At 45.2% G+C, this 19,993-nt stretch overlaps 1 protein-coding gene across 4 annotated transcripts in view; it reads right to left on the bottom strand.

Moving 5' to 3' along the window:
• The window catches only part of RFX8 (regulatory factor X8), a 68,559-nt gene that overhangs the window by 16,464 nt on the left and 32,102 nt on the right, over positions 1 to 19,993 (bottom strand). For 2 of the 4 annotated variants that reach the window (XM_079110775.1, XM_079110773.1), the window contains exons 5-11: positions 14,978 to 15,038; positions 10,197 to 10,307; positions 9,481 to 9,558; positions 6,233 to 6,346; positions 5,195 to 5,345; positions 2,533 to 2,591; positions 1,064 to 1,214 (exon numbers count right to left, since the gene is read on the bottom strand). In XM_079110775.1, coding sequence (XP_078966901.1) covers positions 1,064 to 1,214; positions 2,533 to 2,591; positions 5,195 to 5,345; positions 6,233 to 6,346; positions 9,481 to 9,558; positions 10,197 to 10,307; positions 14,978 to 15,038 — 725 coding nt within the window. Of the gene's footprint in view, positions 1 to 1,063; positions 1,215 to 2,532; positions 2,592 to 5,194; positions 5,346 to 6,232; positions 6,347 to 9,480; positions 9,559 to 10,196; positions 10,308 to 14,977; positions 15,039 to 19,993 lie in introns of those variants that run through there. The other 2 variants (XM_079110774.1, XM_079110776.1) reach the window with 2 other exon arrangements.

The following is a 19,993-nucleotide window of genomic DNA, read 5'->3' as shown; positions in this document are numbered from 1 at the left end:
TAACTGGTACAACCTTACCAAGGTCAGCCCTACTCCAAGGTCAAAGATAGAAGGTGGAGTAACTTCTAGGTGGTACTTTTATGCAATTAAAACAACTGCTGGTTATAAAATGTGCCAGTTGGTTGGCCCAAGATGAAAAAGATGCAGCTGACCCCTGGAGGAGCCCCCGGGGACTGGGCAGGCAGCTACATTTCTACATAGCTGAGTGTTTCAGGAAGGGGTTAAGCCACAGAGGGAGAAGCTACTGGGCCAGGAAGCACACAGGCAGGGGAGCCTGGCACCACGTGCCCTCCTGGCAAGTGTCATCGGAAGGCCTGAAGATTTGTCCCTGATCCATAATCTAGGAGAGGGGGTCAGAACCGTACTGCAGCCTCCCCTGAAACTCCTCCAGGACCTCACAAGGCTGGTGGATTCCATCTATCACTGCATTTGCCCCCCAAAAATGTAGTACGACAACATTGACCAGTAATCTGAGCTCTTTATAGGAAATTTTTTTTCTCGAAAAATAATTATAATTATCAGAAAGTAAATGGCAAGACTATCCACATGCTTCATATCACTCTTATAAACTAGTTCGATATGGTAAAAAGCACCATTACTAAACTATACATCATCAGAAATAATACTTAATGCTACTAACAGTGGTGACAGCAGAATCTGGTGAGAGACAGAGCTAACGCAATCCAGTTCAGACATGGCAGAAGAGACATTTGAATCTAAACATGTACAAGATAGAGGCAGAAATTAAGATTTTTTTTTTTCCTAAAGAAGACACTCTGGAAAGGAATATTGGCAAGCGAAAATATCAATAAGCAACACTTGTCTAGTCACTCATTTTACTCAGCAAATGTGTATTAGCATGATGTCCCGTCTGATACTTGGGGAGGTTCTGGAAGCTCAGAGCCACAGAGTGATGTGTGGGGTGCTCATCATCCCCCACAGGAAATGAGCACAGCCAAGAGTAAAGAGCATTCTGCCTTCATTAAGAAAATCATAGTGATGGTCATGCAAGCCCCAAATACACACCCAAAGCTCCAGTAAAGAAACCAAAGAGGGAGATTACATTTCATCTCTGTGTGGCTCTCCAGTCCCTCTTCGTGGTCACTCGCCAGGGCTTTCTTAGAAATATCCAAAGCACCTTGATTGACAATGGCATGCAGATCTGATTTCAAGACGCTGACTCTCCTGTTATTCTTCAATACCATTCTCATAGTCTAAAGAAACAGGGTGGCATAATTCTTAGTTAAGTTGTGTCCTAAAATGACGTTTGCATGTTCCACCCCCGTCCAAAAGATCAAGATTTTATTGTCAAGGAGAAAAACGTGAATTTGGGTATTGTCCATTAACACTCACTCTTCAGTGGCACTGAAAATATTCAAATCTCACACGTTCTAGAACTGCCTTGCTGGAAACCAGTATTTGGAAGGCAATGGGCAGGTGTGCTCAGGGTTCTAAGGGCACTGTGGCTCTCCTCTTGTTTCTTATTCTCTGCCCTCCACTCAACAAGCCCAAGCTACTCTAAAGAGGAAAATGGCGGGTGATTGACACCTGCAAGGGAGGCGTGGGAATATAGATCTGCTCATGGTGTAAAAGTGCTGCAGAGCAGGACAGCCCTGAGGAATTAAGTGGGTGAAACCAACCCAGAGTTTAGGGCGAGCTTTGTGCTGGAAGGATGGGACGACTCAGTGGAAGACCTACTGAGCTCCTCTGGAGCTGAGACTGACTTGGAGCAGAGTAACAGTCGCCACGCTCTGTCCTGATCTGCTGTCCACGGGATTTCAGAACAGATTCATGAGCGACCCTGAGCCAGGGGCTGGCATTATAGAGTTGCCCCCTTGGTATCCACAGGGGATTGGGTGCCAGGACTCCCATGGATACCACAATCCGGACATGCTCAAATCTCTGCATATAGCTTATGTACATCCTCCCATATGCTTTAGATCATCCCTACATGACTTACGGTGGCTAATAGATTGTCAATACTACATAAATAGCTGTCACACTCAATTGTGTAGGGAATAATGACAAGGAAAAGTCTGTTCATGTTCAGAACAGACATAACCATGGTAAGCCTTCAAATATTTTCAGTTCCAGGTTGACCGTCCTACGCGGAACCTGGGGACATGAGTGCTGAGGTGTCATTTTTTCTTCTCCGCCTTCCTCTAGCACTGAAGCTATCTGATCATCCCAGTGAGAAGGCCAGGGCGTAGATGCGCCAAGTCACAGGGCCACACACAGCGGCGACGGGTCTGTCTGTCTGTGGGTCCCAAGGTCTACTGTGACACCACCTTGCCCAGGGTAGCACCTTCCCTTTTGAACGCTGACCTGCTTTCTCTCCTATGCAGACAGCTGAGCAGGGCAGGACCCCAGGCCTCCCCGCCAAGGCCAGCAAGGCCAGCAGGCCTCCCCGCCTGCTCCCCGCGGGGTGGGCGGAAGTGGGTGGAGCCAGCAGTGACCACTGCTCTTCTGGGAGACTTGCAGCCCTCAGCCCTTCAGGAACCCACTCTGTTCCTCCTGCTTGCTGCAACCTACCTTTGCCATGTTGGAAAGGTATGTCTTTCTTCTGAGTCTTTTGACAAACACAGTGACTTCTGTTAAGAACAACACATCTGGTCATGACTGATCTGCTCCTTCCAGCTCACCTTTGCCAGAGCGGGCAGGAGGTGCCCAGGGTTGAGCAGGGAGGCACAGCTATCTAACCTGCTCCTCACCTCCTCCGTCTCTCTGGCCCTTTCCCCCGTGGTGGGACTCCAATGTCTGTCCCCATGTAAGCCCAGCATCTGACAATGGGGCGCCTGTGGTCTGAACGCAGTGTTACCCCTGTGGTGATGGAATTAGGAAGCGAGGCCTGGTCATGAGGGTGGAGGCCTCCTGGTGAGAGTAGAGCTTTTGTAAACAAGACCCCAGAAAGACCCCTCTCCTCTCCCACCAGGTGAGGGTAAAGCAAAAAGAGCCAACTATGCACAGGAAGCAGCCATCACCAGACACCTCCTCTGCCTACTCAGGGCTTGGAATTTTGTTAGAACAGCCTGAAAGGACAAAGACAGGTGCTCCAGGGAGTTTAAAATTTTTGCTCAAGAACCCTGAGACCCCCAATTTTCTTATCTCTTAGAAAATGACTAAAGAAAAGGATAAGAAGAGAAAACGTCAAGAGGCAGGTGCTCTTCTCTTAGATGTGTTCATTTACTCGTTGGACAGTGATCGGGGGACATTTGTAGAGTGTCTGCAGATGTCTTCTGAATTAATGGACATGGGACTGCCTTTCCCTCACAGGGTTCGCTCACGGAGGATGAGTCCCCAGATATGTAAATGAGCTGTCAACAGTAGGCTAAGTGTGCCCCTGAAATGTCAGGGGAAGAGAAGGTAAGGGATTTCCAGGACGAGGAGCCCCACTGGAAAGAGGGTATCCACCAGGGAGGGCTTCACTGAGGAGGCGAATTCAAATCTGAGCTTTGAGGTGTAGTATGAGTGAGCCAGGGGAATGGGGTGGGGAGGTCCAGGCACAGAGAATATCAGGGAAGGGGCCTTCAGGAGGATAATCAGTCTTGTGCAGTTGGAAGCACTGGTGGGTCATAGGGGTCCCTGGGGAGGTGGAGACCGGGATGGGCCACAGGCTAAACAGTGAGTGACTTTGCAAGCAAGTGAGACAGTAGACAGTCTGGCAATTGGTCAGAAGAAGGTCATAAATTGATCGAATCGCTGTTTGGGGATGATCGCTGCAGGTGGAAGCGAGTGTGCTTGGCTGGGGGAGGCTGGGGAGGCTGGGGTGGACTGATCAAGTGGGAAGCCACTGAAGCCGATGAGAGAGGGAGAGAAGACCAGAGTAGAAGCCCATCAGAGTGAGCCCCGGCATCAGCCTGGGTGGCAATCGCACAGGTCCACATGGCCTACCCGGTACAGCCCCCAACTTCCAAGTGGAGGAAACTGGGACCAAGGTTTCCAGCAGGAGTACTGAACACCGATGGGGGTGGTGGGGTGGAGACTCACATGGTCCAATTCTGTCAGCATCTTGAGAAGGAAAGAACTCACCTGTTACCACTCGGAAAACAATTACAAAAGAAGCGAGACTCAGAAAGCTGGGGGAATAAGGCTTGCTGGCTTGGGGAGGGGACAACTGTGAGCTGGCCCGAGAAGGACCAGCGCTGGATAGAAAAGAACAATGGAAAGAGCTTTTGATACTGTTGGGCACTTCAGAAAGGTGCAAGGATATTCCTGGGACCGTCAGACAAGGTGCCATGTAGCAGGGTTGTGCTGGTGTTTAAAGGGCACAAAGAGGCCAGGCTTAGGCAGAACTGGGGCAGCCGAGTGGTCACAACAGGAAGCCCCAGCAGGGCTTGACAGATGGGCAGCTTGGTGGAAGCCGTACAGGACTAAGTCTCCCTTATCCAAAATACTTGGGACCAGAAGTGTTTCTGATTTCTGATTTTTTTTGGATTTGAGAATATTTGCATGCACATAATGAAATATGTTGGGGGCTGAGACCCAAGTGTAACCACGACATTCATTCATTTTTCATATATATCTTATTTGAAAGTGATTTTACACAATACTTTAAATGCACCTGCATTGTGACTGTGACCTATCATGTGAAGTCAGGTGTGGAATTTCCCACTTGTGGTGTCACGATGGTGATTAGAGTCACAGATTTGGGAGCATTTCGGATTTCAGATGTTCTGATTAGCGATGATCAGCCTGTATTCAGAGACTACAACCTGGCAGCCAGGTAGGTGGAGATGGAAAGTCACGAGGAGATGATACAATTCAGGGGTGAGACTGCTGAGGTGGGAGAGCCTCAGGTGGCCCTAGAGATAAGAGGAATTAAGGCTACAAGAGGGATTTCTAAGAAGGAAATGACATTCTTTGCATAGAGTCACCAGAGGCGGAAAGGCAGCTGGAGCCAGCCACAGGCCAGCCCTCCCTCCCCAGCTGCACGTCACTCACATTTCCAACCCCAGGAACCCACCAAAAGTCCACCCAACTATTCAGGGAGTAGATAGAAAAGGTGTGAATGCATCAGCCCCAGCGCCCACCACGGGCACTAAGGGAAGGTCAAACCCTGAGCAAGGCCAGGCCTCCAGACTGTGGCTTCGTGTGGGAACACAGGGTCACAGAATACACAGCTGAGTAGCGCTGCTCCCGGGTGAACGTTAGCGTCTTCATTTGACAGAATTTTTTTTTTTTCATGGAAACTTACCTTTGAGTTTGGAGATCTGTAAGAGGGTTGGAAACCCTTCCAAAGCATTAAGAAGCCACAGCTTAAATTTCTTACTAAATATCCGGACAGATTTCAGGTACTGAATAGAAACATCTTCCAAGAAGTCATGAAGGAGAACATCCTCAATTCCCTACAACAAAAGCATCAAGAAACTGCGACTCCTGGTAGGACCGGGGTAGCTAATATTCTAAATACCAAAGTTCATGCATGCCACAGGGTGGGGTAAGTCATGCTAAGCCTGAGGGAAGGCCCCCACCTGCTCTGCAGGGTGGCCACTGCTTCCTGGGCAGGACATCACATCACGGTTGTGCAGCCAGAATTTGAATTTTTTTATATGGGTATCTGATTCATTTTTGTGTGTAATGCTGGGATTGTAATGCTTCTCATGCTAGGCAAGGGCTCTATTACTGAGCTGCACCTGCAGCCCCTGATTGAATCTTTTAAAAAGCACCATGTTGGTTAATATTGGGTGAGTCAAATCCAACCTACATGAGCATTGAACCCGCCTCCAGTTTTCATGTTGTGTTTAAAAACTTAGGATATATATATATATATATCCTATATATATATATCCTATATATATATATATATATATATATATCCTAAGGATATATATATATATATAAAGGTAAGGATTGCAACTAGTGGAAGGAGAACAGATTTTCACCACAAAAATGATACATGTCTAACCTTCAAAATGCAATAATCACTCCAGAGATAGGAGCTGCAACCCCACCCAAGCCAAACCCATGGCAGTTATGAAAATTCTGATTGCTCATTCTCAAATGCCTCTTTGGGTTGAAATGTGCACAGAAAGAACATTCACTCAATTCAAAGTTCACTATGTACTTTGGCTTTGTCTTCATAAGAGGAAATTAAAAAAGAAAAGCCAAGTTTTAAGCAAAGACCAAAAGCTTATGGTCCATTCCTCAGAGGACTCAAAGCCACACTGCAAGCGGGGTAGGGAGCTGTCAGTTTCCAGAAAGGCAGAAGCCAGAGGCTCCAACGTGGCCCTACCTTGTAGAGCTGTGTGTCGTAGCATTTCAAGAGCTGGTGCACATCAGGCAATAACATCAGCATGATGGTGTCTTGCTGCAGAGATCTCCAGAAGGACGTGAGCAAGTCCTCCACCTAATGTAGGTAACAGAACGTGTCACAGAAACCACTGCGTACCCTGGGAAGCTAATCCCCCATATGGACGTGATGAGCCCCGAAGGAAAATGGGATAAATCTTGTTCCGATGACTGTAAAGCCTTTCCTATCAGCTCTTCCAAGCTGTACCATGCAAGTATTTTTTTCCAGCGAAGCCTCAGAGCCAGCCTGCCAACTGGATGGGACTCATGTGGACTGTATTTTCTTGAGAACCGTTTCTAGCTGTAAAGCTGTTTCTGACCACAAGGGGGCTCCTGGTGATTATAATAGGATGAGGATTGGACCGCAGTGACCGGGTCAAGGGTTGGGAATAAATGCTCATGGACTGGCTGACCTCCTCAATCATTTTTCAGCTCAGAAAGAGCTGTCTCTGTGTTTCATCAGGGAGGTCTTCTCTTTGACATCAGGTGGGAAGTGACCTAAGGACTCATGAGCAAAAGGGGGCAGTGATTCTGCGTAGGAGCCATCTCGACTTAGGTGGGCCGCCCTGTGGAAGAAGAGAATGGCCACTTCTGTCCTTTCCCTCCAGGCTGACTTTTCACATTCTGCTCCTGAACCAGGTGGCCAGTCTCTGTACCCAGCTAGGAAAGACTCTTGCCTTTTTGGGAATTCCACAGACTCAGATATCCCAAGGCATGGCAAGGACCCACTGGTGACTCCCAGAAACTGAGCTATTCCCACATGTGGACCCTCAAGGAGTAAGGGTCTGCTGTTGAGCCCCATGGTGAGGGGCCCTGGTTTGAAATCCTGTCATCAGAAGCATATATTCTAGAGAAGATTTCTCCAGAGAGACTCAGGAAACACAACACAGGGCGTGTTAGCCCTCTGACTCACTCACACTGGTGACTTCGGGGCTCGGCCTGGTGGGGATCTGGTTGGCCACCACAGAATCATCTCCCCAACTCCCTCACCACCACGTCCAGACACAGACCCTACTGCGTTCCTCAGAGACACTTCTCTACTCTGCCGCCTTCTCCGATAGCACTATTGCTGTCCCAGATTGATCCTCGTCGCTTCTCACCTTGACTGTGACGAAACCTCCCACTCCTTTGTGGCTGACCCAGGTCACCTCTCTCCCACGCTCTTCCCAGTATATTGGGATTCTTTGTGGGGCACACAAAGCCCTTTCCAGCGCCAACTTCCTTACCCACTTCCAGCTTCCCCCCTTTAGAGATGAATCGGGTCATGGTAACCTTTTTGTCATGTCACACCAACCTTTTTGTCATGTCATGCCGTGAACAGCTTGCTGATTGTTCACGGGCTGTATCTGGAATCCATTTCCTACTCCATTTCCTGTCTGGGAAGCCTCCGCTTTTCCTCCTGGAGTTAGCAGCAACATGGCCTGCTCTGGGGCACTCTCCAGCCTCTTCTCTGGACACCCAGAATATTCTAATCATATAGTTCACTCTCGTTTGAACTTGCTGTGTCCCTTACTGAACTCACGCAGGAGTCTGATTTCCACTGTGAGGTATTAAGGGGGTGGAGGCTTAATATGACTATGGAGTTAGAGGTGGAGCCTCTGGGAGGTGATTAGGATTAGATAATGCTCATCAGGGTGGAATGCTGGTGGCTCTATAAACACACACACACGTGCACCCTATTTCTTTCTATGGTGATGCTCTGTGTCGCCCTGGGCTCCAACAAGAAGGCCCTCACCAAAGGAAGCTCTAGACTCTGTACCTCCATGACTATAAGCCAAAATAGAGCTCTTTTCTTTATATAGTAGACTGCCTCAAGTATTTTGATATAGTAACTATTATAGTTTGGATCTTCAATGTTCACCAATGTTACAGGCTCCATCTCTGGTCCATGGTGCTATTGGAAAGTGGTGGAAATGGTAAGAGAGAGGCCTACTGGGAGGTATTCCAGTAAAGTTCTTGAAGGGAATTGTAGGACCCTGATCTCATTCTCTTTCCTGTACCCCACCTTTGGTTTTCCAGATATGAGGGATATTTTACTTGGCCTCATGCTCCCTGCCATGATATGTTGCCTCTCCACAGACTCAAAATGGACAGTGCCAATCAACTATGGACTGAAAACTCCAAAACCATGAACCAAAATACACATTTCATCTTCTTAAGTTGATTATCTCAGGTATTTTGTTATAGTAATACAAGCTAACCAACACAGTTGGTTAATAAACAGCTGATTAATAAACAGCTATTCCAGAACCTGTCATATTATCACATTTATTGGCTAGTATTTCTCCTTTTATTACCAGACCATAAGTTTCCCAAGCTTTATCTTCCTACTCTCAGAAATGGTGCAGGTTATAGTATTTGATTTAAGTAAATATTTGATGAGTGAGTGAGTGAGTGAAGGAAGGAATATGTCAGACACTCAGGGTGGATGGTTGGTATAAGATTGCATGAATAGAAAGGGACTATTCCGAAGATATCTCGGTCTCTCCCTCGCTGTAAGGCTTTTAAAGTGCATAGGTACCTTATATGCTCACACTGAATGGCTATTATCAGCTAAAGTTTAAGTACTTAGAATATTAATGCCCTGGGGAAAAAATGTTCATTTGAATGTGCACTTGTTTCCCTGATTTTCTCTGATACTGAAGAAGATAAAATTCAGGTTAGTTAAAGATTTATTCATGTTTTCCATGGCCAGTTATACTTGATTTTTCTTTTTGTGGCTGGGGATTGAACCCTGGGCCTTGCACATGCTAAGCCTATTCTCTACCACTGAGCTGATACACCCCAGTGCTGTATAGACAATTCTAGAATAAAACCTATAGTCCCCATGTTAGATGACCTGCTTCTGTTTCAGTTGTCATATATTGATAAAATGATCCTTTAGCATTATCAAAAATTCCAGAGAAATATAATTATCAATAATTTACTCAAACTCTACTAGAATTAGGTTCTAAAGAAGAAAAACTGAATTTGTACTTAAAGCATCAAGTTATCCATATTAGCATCTTGGAGAATTTCCAAATGATTCAACCGAGTATCGAGGTGACCTTAAAGAACTCACCAACTATCACACGGCTGCACTATAAGCAGTTCAGTACAGTGGATTACCACCTATCTCCCTGACGGGGTCCCATCAAGTAAAACAGTTAATAATCAGTCACGAATGCTTGTGTATTTTAAATAGAAACCTACCCTCTGGAGTTCTTGGTTCCTCACGTTTTGTAAAATATCTTGACAATAGCTGTAGTATTTGTCAGCAAGGCAAGCCATCTGGGAAGGACATGGAAAACCACCTCAGCTTTCAGACCACTTCAGGAATGACTTGACCCTGCCGAAGCTCTTGCAATTCTGACATGGCAATAGCTGGGCTCTTCACCTGGGCCACAGTGTTCTTTATTTTTATGGAGTAATACATGACATGTGGTTTAAGTAGCTTCAATTTCAATGTTGTCACTCGTGTATTACAACATGAGTAATGTTTTTTGTCACCACTACGAAGCCACGAACTTTTTTTTTTTTGCGGTGCTGGGGATCGAACCCAGGGCCTTGTGCTTGCAAGGCAAGAACTCTACCAACTGAGCTATCTCCCCAGCCCTAGCCACCAACTTTTGATACCTTTCTCCCTAAACTCCAATCCCCCCTCATTATTTCCCAGTTCCAGTTTCTAGAAAATCTGTGTCTCTGTTCCCTTCTTTGCATGGGGAAGCCCTCACTCAAGAGGATGACAAAGCTGGATGTGAAGGGCAGACCTAAACTTCCTGCCCACCACCAAGCCCAGAAGGGAATGTCCCTCCTCACAGGTTTGAGAAGAGGCAATATTACTGCATGTGTTATAACCATGACCTTAGGCAATCCAAGAAGGTATTTACCAGCAGGAAAAGCTGGTCTCCCCTACGAGACAGACCTACCATTTTATAGGAGTGTTTCTTTGCCAGCTCTTGCTCCCAAAATGGACATCTTCTGAATTCAGACAAAGGAGATCCAGCTGGGTCTGTCTTTATTGGTGAATGATTTTCACACTAGAAATAATTTATACAATGGATTATTTCTTTAAAACAAAATGCATTTGCTGGCATACAATCCATGTCAGAATCACATTGCTACTATAAGTTTTATCCTCACTCACTCCTGCTCTTTTATCCACACTCCTGGACATATTATTGATTCCAGAAACTCCCCTCATTTTTCATTCCAAATGACCCTAACCTTTTTTTCTATGACTATGAACTTTGGTCACCAGGGAGGGGCTAGGACTTAATATACTACCCAAGCATATCAGTATTAGGGTCAAGTATAGTAGAGTCATGTCCAATAAAAAATATTGTCTATGAATCTTTTATTGTCACAAGTGTATTTCTACAACTTTTGTCTGTAGAGTTGTTGCTCCTTGAAATAAAACTGCATCTTGTCTGAATCATCATGTCTGAATCATAAAAGTGGTTAATTTATCAGAAAGCTCAGGGTCTTAGCCAACAAGGGAAATGAGGTTTTCCCTTAGAAGAACAGATTACAGAATGTTAAGGAGGAAAACTGGTGAAGTGGCAGAAGGTGCATTTGCCCTTCCTCTGTGTGTTATGCACACTGTTATCTCCTCCGAGCAAGGGGAGGTATGACTCCTCCTGATTTGAAGAAAGGACATCAATTTTATTTGAAATAACTTCTTCAGGATCTTCCTGGGTTTTGGAATAAATTCCCTTACAATACACTAGGTTGAAATAATTCCTACAAGTTGGACATTGCATTGCAAAGTCTGGTGTTTAACGGTGACTTTCCATTCTCTCCCCAACCCAGTGGTCTGCTCTGGGAAGGTACAGTGCCAAGGTCTCAGTCTTCACATACCCACAGCTGAATTAAGTTATTCATTTACAGAATGACTTCTGAGGGTGTTTCAGTTAGTTTTTTCATTGCTATGACCAAAATACCTGAGAACGACAACTTAGAGGAAGAAAAGTTTATTTGGGGCTCACCATTTCTGAGGTTCAGTCCATGGTTGGCCAACACCATAGCTCTGGACCAAGATGAGACCAAACCTCAAGGTGGAAGGGCATGGCAGAGGAAAGTAGTTCAAGACAATCAGAAAGCAGACAGAGCTCCGCTCACCAGGGACAAATTATGTACTCCAAAGGCACATCCCCAGTGACCCACTTCCTCCAGCCACATCCATGCTGCCTACAGTTACCACCCAGTTAATCCATCAGTGGATTAATCCAATGATTAGTTCACAACTGTCATAATCTAATCATTTCACCTTTGAAAATTCTCGTATTGTCTCACACATGGGTTTCTAGGGGACACCTCACATTTAAAAGCGGGTTTCCATCTACAAGGCACCTGAGGCAGGCAAGCTCCTCTGACCATTGTACACAGTGCTGCACATACTAGAGAACAGGCACAACTGGACTCCTCCTTCTATGACACCCCCTTGTCATCAACAAGCAAAGCTACAGAAGCTTTGCATCAAGCAAAGCTACAGAAATCTTTGCATTTCAACATAATAAATACATCACTGTTTCACCTCATCAGAAGTCATCTGGCACCGTGCTATTGGATGTACAAGAAATGATTACAGGAAGAATGTAAAAGTACATTATTACAAAACACCGTAAAAAGTGAATTCATGAGTTCCTGAAGCCAATTCCCTTAGGTCTCTTCCTTTGTAGAAATTACTTACAGTCTAATTATTTCTTTTTAAAAAGTTTTTTTTTTGTTCTTATTAGTTGTACATGACAGTAGAACGCATTTATACATTTTGATAGATCATACATATATGGAGTGTAATTTCTCATTTTTCTGATTGTACATATTGTGGGATCACACTGGGCATGCAGTCATATATGTACACGAGGTAATAATGTCTGTTTCATCCTACTATCCTTCCTACCCAGTATAATTCTTTCATTATACACTGTGAAAATAACTGATATTTCAGAAAAAACAAATCTGCTTTAATTTTAATTTTTTTTTTGGTGCTGGGGATTGAACCCAGGGTCTAACACATACTGAGCATGCACCCTACCACTGAGCTATGCCTTCAGCCCCAGGAAAAAAATATATATATATTAGATATCATAAATTGAAATATTTTCTTTATAACACAATCAAAGGCCAAAGTAACCGTATGATGCAGAGCTACTCAAGTTTGAATATCTGCAGGAAAAGGCACGCAGGTAGCAACTGGAAGGATTTCAGTGTTGAAGAAACAATCCGCAAAATGACAAAGAAAAAAGTGACAAATTCAATTTACATTTTCCAAGTATATTAAATGGAGATTGGGATTTTCAATAGACCCAAGAAATGTCATTGGAATTTTTATCATTTACTCCCCCTTTAGTGAGCATGCACGCTATAATTTGGATATATAATGTCCCCAAAGGTCCATGTGTTCAAGGCTTGATCCCTGGCTGGTGGTGCATTGGGAGGTTATAGAATTTTAAGAGGTGGACCTAGTGGGAAGTCTTTAGGTCAATGTGGGCAAGACTTCAAAAGGGATTATGGGACAACAGTCTCTTCCTCTTCCTCTTTTTCGTATCCCAGCTATGACGTACATAGTTTTGTTCCACCACACATGCCCTGACGTGATGTGCTGCTTCACCATCAGCACAAAAGAAACAGGGCCAGGTTACCATGGACTGAAACCCCCTCAACTGTGAGCCAAAATAAACCTTTCGTCTTTAAAAGTCGATTATCTCAGATATTTTGTTACAGTAGCAGAAAGCTGACTAACAGAACATACTTATATATATCAGAACTTGAGGACTCAATGGGGGACACCTCCCACTATTTCTCTACACCTTCAGGCACTGTTTGCCTCTCCTCAATTATTCCATCAATTCTCCTGGATGTCTTTTGTCCTTCCTGCAGCCTTAACCACACTTCTCCCAGAAATTATCACTGTCAAAGCTCATGTATTCTCTCATTCTCCTTTTGAAGATGTCAGAAAGTCTCCTAAAGATTCTTAGGTCAAAGCAAAATTCCTCAGGCTAGCATCAACATGCTCTTCACAATGTGGACCTCTCTACCTTCTTTACCCTAAGTCTGCTGCTCCCAACATTCTCACACCTGGCTCCTTGCTGCCTCCACATTACTATTACCACCTCCCAGTTCAAATGCAAGCTACACTTCCAAGATGAGGCCCTCATAGCAAAGGAGCTCACTGATCCCTTCAAGGACAGTGTGACAGACAGAACACCTAATGGTCCTCAAAAATGTCCACATCGTGATCGCCAGAGCTTGTGAATATGTTACAGGCACGGTGAAATTTGCAGATATGAGTAAGTTAAGGATCTTTAGACAGGGAGATTATCCTGCATTGTCTGGGTGTCTCCTGCAAACACAAGGTCCATAAAGTCAGGTGACCTTTCAAAGCTACAGAGAGTCAGAGAGATGGCAGCAAGGGTAGGACTCAGTCTGCCTTTGCTGGAATTGATGATGATGCAAGGGGTCATGAGCCAGGGGTCATGAGCCAAGGAATGTGGGTGGCCTCTAGGAGGTGGGAAAAGGCAAGAAAGGCATCCTCCCCTGGAACATGCAGAAGGAACACAGCCCTGTGGACATCTTGATCTTGGCCTGGTGAGAACCCATGTGAGGCTTATGACCTCCAGAACTGTAAAATAATCAGTTTGTACTGTTGTTAGCCATGGAATTTGTGCTAATTTGTGACAGTAGCAGTAGGAAATGAACACAGGCCACCTCTTCCATGAAGTCCTCCCTCATCACTGCGGCCCACCACAGCCTCCCCACCACCACCACCTTGATTTTCCAACGTGCTCATAGCCTCCCTGCCCCGTCAACACGGTGCCTGTTGTTTCACGTCCATCACAGGTACCCAGCTAAGAGGATGTGCTTCTTGTTGTTGTTGTTTTGTTACTATTTTTTTCACAACCTGTTCAGTCCTCAAGAGTGCTGGTCAAAACACAGGTTTTTAAAAAGTTGTCTGCTCCATGACACTTGTTAATGAGGCAACGTCTGTTATGGACTGAATGTTTGTGCCCCCCATCCTAATGTGATGGTGACCCCAATGTGATGGTCACAGGAGATGGGGCCTTGGAGAGGTAATCACGTCAGCAGGCTGTAACCCCCATGAATGGCCCCCTAAAGAGGCCAGGGGAGGCCAGCTCCCTTTCTGACACCACACCTGAGGAAGTCAGCTGTCTGCAACCCATTAAAGGGTCCTCATCAGTACCCACCCACCCTGACCTCAGACTTCCAACCACTAGAACTGTGAGAAATAAATCTGTGGTTTTTAAACCACCCAGTTGATGGCCACGTGTTACCGCAGCCTGAACTAAGACAGCGCCAAAGCATGTCATGCTATCTTGGCCAACCAAAGTAAAATTCAACTCAAAATGTCATAGATTAGCTATTAATAGTTTTGGTATCCTAATTTTAAGAGCTATTACTTTAATAGAGAGACCTTTAACAGACAAATGTATTGCTAACAACCTATACACCCTTTTAAATTGTGGCTAAATAAATCGTTAAACAGCAAACGTGCAAACAGTATGCTCCTTGAGGACATACCTGACCCAGCACAGTGCTTGGTGCACAGGAAACACTCAACAATAAAGGTCAAATGGGTGGCTGATTAAGGATTACCCAGCATCACACACAGAAAAAAGTTGTCTTTGGTTAAGTGATTACTAAATATTGCTGAGTCTTTTATAATGCATCTATTTCAATCAACACTCACCATTTCTTCTTGGATAATGCTGCTATAGTCAGTAGACTTTTCAAAGGCAACAGCATCTTCACTGTGGAAGAAAAGATAACAGAGAAGTAATTTTAGTAAGATGGCTGTCTCTGAGCACAAGAATGAAATTTCCTCGCAGCAAGGTTATTTGTTTGGGGTGAGTATAGCTTCTATTGGAAAACCTTCCTCCAAGTTTCTATCTGTTAAAAAAAAAAAGAAAAGAAAAGAAAAGAAAAGGTAATTATTGCATGCTTGAGGTTTTAAAAGAAAGATTCATTTCTGTAACTGGGACAACCTTGTATTTATTTTTCAAGGTAATTCCCTTTAGGAGGATATGATGTCATCATGGGTATAACTCACTCCTTGGGAAAAGAAAAATCATCATAAAAATGAAAACTGACTACTTTCAGATTTCAATGCTTTTAAAATATGAATCAGAAATGATGATAGTCTCTGAGCCAATGGCTGTAGCAGAGCACCTTCCCAGAGCAAGGAAATTGGAAATTAATAATAGACATGCAAATTTCATTTCACTGAGCCTCTTGGGTTCAGATAATACAGTGAAGACATTTACACATAATGGAGAACAGATTCAGTCCTATAAGGCAGCATGGTCTGCCTTTCATGTAATGATGGGCATTTGAGAAAATGGGAGTCCAGGGACTCCCACTCGCACCAGGGAATGTGGTGTCTCCTTTCCTCACTTTTCCCTGTCAGCCCAGAGCTGTGGCTGAGCTGAGGAAGCTCTGTCCACTCCAGCTCCACCCACGTCCTCCTGCCTGATGGCGTTGGCCCACTTAAACACACAGAGCGAGAAGGAAGGTGGCAGACCCTCACTTTGCTCCTGGAAGCAGGGCCACCACGGTCAAGGCAGGAAGGGACGGTGAAGGAACAGGAGTAGCAGGGGAGGAGGAGAATGTCTTCATCTCACGTAGGAAGATCTGCCTCCCCACACGGCTCTCAAAGCTTCCTCTGAAACTTTGTGTCATTAAGTCAGTCTATTCTCTAAACCATGTCATGGAAAACTGAGCAGAATATTTGATATCTACCTGATAAACGTCTCTACATAATGCTCTATTTCAAAATAAGGTAAAAAGATTCAGAACCTGGATACAAACCCACCAGGAAGGCACACTCTTCATCTTTTAATAAGATTTATTATCAAAACATAAATTTTACTTTGAACATTCCAATGGATGGAGGCTCATGGGACATGAAATCCACTCAACTTGGAGGGATATATGCATAAACCCTGCACATAATCCTCAAAGATAGAAGAATTGGCAGTGTGTTAGGAATTTGTCACATTTTGTGAACTGAATTGTGTCCCTCCACCCCCAGTTCATATACTGAAGCCCTAGCCCTTAATGTGACTATGCTTGGTGATAGAATTTTTTTAGAAGACTACTAAAATTAAATGAGGTCATAAGAGTATGACCCAAATCCGGTAGGAGTTCTCTATCTATCTATCTATCTATCTCTTTCTGTCTCCTTCTCTCTCTTTCTCCTTCCATCTCTCCCTCCTCACTTCCCCACACATGAAAGACCATATGAGGACACAATGAGAAGGCAACCATCTATAAGTCAGCAAGAAAGCCTCACCCCAAACCAAACTTGCTGGCACCTTAACCTTGGACTTGTAGCCTCCAGATCTATGATAAAGTCAATTCCTACTGTTTAAGACCCCCATTCTGTGGTATTTTGTTTCTACAGTCCAACCTAACACATCATGTCTCAATATCTTAAGAAGCTATGACAAAGACAAAGTTTCCTCGGGTACAATTTATAAGCAGTCCACTACCACAGATCCTGGGACATTATGTCAACAAAAACAGTAAATATCTAAACTAGGATTAAGCTGAGAATGGAATAAGACAGAAGAAAAAGCTAGAAAAGACAATTTGCTGAATACAGGAATAACAGAAGAGGAACATAATCAGAAACATATGGCCTCCAGCCTTTAGAGATGTTTTAAAAATTATTGCAAGTGTTTCTTTAACTAAACTGGAGGGACTGCAATTTCTCTACTATTCCACATTGTATCAACATGCTACTCCTTATGTTTGCTGTGAAAAATGAATGCAAGACCACAGTGTGAATAGACTCAACTCCATCCATCCATTAACCATTCCTTAACCACCCATCCACCCACCCAGCCCAGCCAGTCAGCCACCCACCCACTCATCCATCCACTCACCCACCATCCATCCACCCACCTACACCCATCCATCATCCACTCACCCACCATCCATTCATCTACCCACTCATCCATCCGCCCATCCATCCATTCAGACATTTATCCACCTATCCATCCCTCCATCCAATTATCCATCTATCCATTTCTCATTCATTCATCAAATATTTATTGTCTACTGTGTGTCACGCATTGTGGTAGTCCTTGGCGGATAAAGGTATGATTGAGACAGACAAGGAGTTATCTGTCTTACCTTGTCTATTAGGGAAAGAAAAACAACAATTGCAGAGACATTGCTGTAGGGCGGCAGCTGAAGCATACCTTTGAGTGTCTGCTAGGGTTCCATGCTAGTCTTCTGTTATCTCAATAGTCCAGAGGCATATCTAGCAGCAACTTGATAATCTCAAGAGAGCTGCCATTATGATTAGTTAACTGCCTTGGTTGGTACAAGACACTTGCACAGCACTTTTTAAGCTCTTTGGACGATGACAGTAGTTTTCATGGGGCACTCCTTTGGCTACTCAGAAATAGGAATCTGGCTCATTGCGCAGGGCCCAGCAGCACTGTGAATCCTGCGACTATTGAACCCCATGTCCCTGGGTATCTACCTAAAATCCAGCAATTCTGTGAATTCTGCCTTTTCTAGAAATTCCCAGCTCTCTGGACCTCCACAGAGATCCAATCAGCCCCCCGACACCATTCCATTGATAGAACCAGCTAGAGAACAACAGCGCTACATGATCTGCTACCGTAGAACCTCAGGTACCCGCACTCCACAGAGCAGCACTATGAATCCTGTGATTACAGAAACTAAGTTCTCTGACTCTCTGTGTAGAGTCCAGGCCTGGTTCACGTGAAAAGGAATGAGGCGGGAACCTTCAGCCTTAGCACTCGGCCTTCCCCCGCTGACTCTCATACTTTGGAGTAATGAGTAATGCTCATTTGACTGAGTAATGCTCTCAATTATTTCAAGCTTTTAAATGAAACTCCCAAGTCTCTGCCATGTGGTCAATGCTGAATGTGGGTTTAATTCAGCAGTAATTGAACAGAGGGTGGCATTACCCTTCTCATCCTTAAAGGAGGACTGAGGGAACTGCCTGCCATTTGAGGGCTTGTATGTGGCAAGAACCCTCGTTGGGGGCGCTGTTTTACTTTTTAAAAATAATTTTGGGAATTTTACGCATTAAAATAACAATAGTGGGAAAGAGAAAATATTTCAACCCCACAGAGAGATGGGATCATGAGTAACAGAGTGCCCTTCTCTACCTGGCCAGACAAAAGCAACTTGCTCATTCAAAGGCGTGGTGAGGCCCTCTTCTCACCTTTGCGATGCCCTGTTCAGGACAATGATGCATAACAGGGTTCAACAAGCAGGATTCGTGGGGTCACGTGCCTTTATTTTTCAAAATCACCTTGTTTCGGAGGCCTCTTGCAAACATGCCTGAGTGTGGGGCCCAGCAGGATGTAACAATACTGCTGGGCCACAAGGCCAGTGAACAGAGGATCGCTGCTGGAGACCAGCCTCCTGGCAAGGTGGGCGTTTGTGGAGGTCCAAGTCAACGTGGTGGTGCCCTGAGGATCTGCAGATTTGGCTGATTAAACACCGCAGATGTGCGCTGCGCTCAAATCTGGCAGGCAGGGCTGGGCTGGGCTAAAATGTAAGGCTGTGGTAGGCCGGAGCCCCACCTTCCCCTGACTGGGGTCTACCACCCAGGAGGCAGTGTGGGGAGGCTGAGGCCAGAGTAGGCCTGGAGAGGAAGCTTCCAGGCTGCCAACCAGGATGGCCCCACATCTCCAGGCTCACTGCCCCCTGTATCATTTCCCCACTGTGGTTCTGAGTCAGGTCTTTGGGTCATTTATTAGGCTGTGATCAAAAGCACAGTCACTGTAAACTGGCTGCGAAGAAACCACACACAGTATCTAGAGTTGACCTTGCTGAGACGGAAGGGCTTCCGGTCCCAGACGATGTCTCCTCCTGCCTGCTTTGTGAGGCCGGAGATGCCTGAGCGGTCTTGAATCATCAAAGGCTTGTGCTTGTGACACAGGAATGACCTGAGGCGAGTCTGATCTAGGAGGTCATTTGTGGTCGGTCCTTGTGGACTGCCCCCTTCAGTTGCTGTACCCCAACCTAGGATGTTAAAAACATCCTAGGGTTAAAAACCGATAGCGGGCGGGAGGGCATTGGAGGGGAGAGAGGAAAGACCAGGAGGATGGAAGAATTCCCCCAATGTGGTGGAACCAGCATCCTAGTCTAGCTCTGCAGCAAACCAGGTACGGTTCCTTGAGCAAGACTCCTGAGCTCTGGCCTCAATTTTCCACCCCATCAAGGGAGACAATGGGGTGTGATGACCCCCAAGATGTTTCCCAGCCCTCAGAGTCCATAACCTCCACTAACATGGGGACTCAGTCCCTCGCAGCTCGCCCACGGTCAGATTCTTTTGCCAATCAGCAAACTGCCCACTTCCTCTCTGTGCAGCATGGACCCGGCATGAGAATCACGTTACTTTCACTAGTTTTTGTGACCAATTTGGATAAAAAAAAAAGGGGGGGAGGGGGTTAGACAGAAAGAGAACCGAGACACACTTGTACAACACACAACTTTAAAAATGAAATTTCCCACGAAGTCTTTCTTTCCAGGGTAGCGTTAGCTTTATGTGCTTTTGGAGCATCTCGTTTCTTTGGTCTCACTACAATTTGCATTCGCATTCTCAGGTTTTGACATCGTTTGTCACTAATCCAGAATTTCATTTGCATCATTTTGGCATCGTCATCTGCCCTCACAAATCACTCTAACAGCAGGGAAACAACTTGAAGCAATTACG

The sequence above is a fragment of the Sciurus vulgaris genome, assembly GCF_902686455.1.
Source record: "Sciurus vulgaris genome assembly, chromosome: 14".
NCBI classification, from domain to species: Eukaryota; Metazoa; Chordata; class Mammalia; order Rodentia; family Sciuridae; genus Sciurus; species Sciurus vulgaris.
The sequence above is the reverse complement of the archived record's forward strand: the minus strand, read 5'-3'. Positions and strand labels throughout refer to the sequence as shown.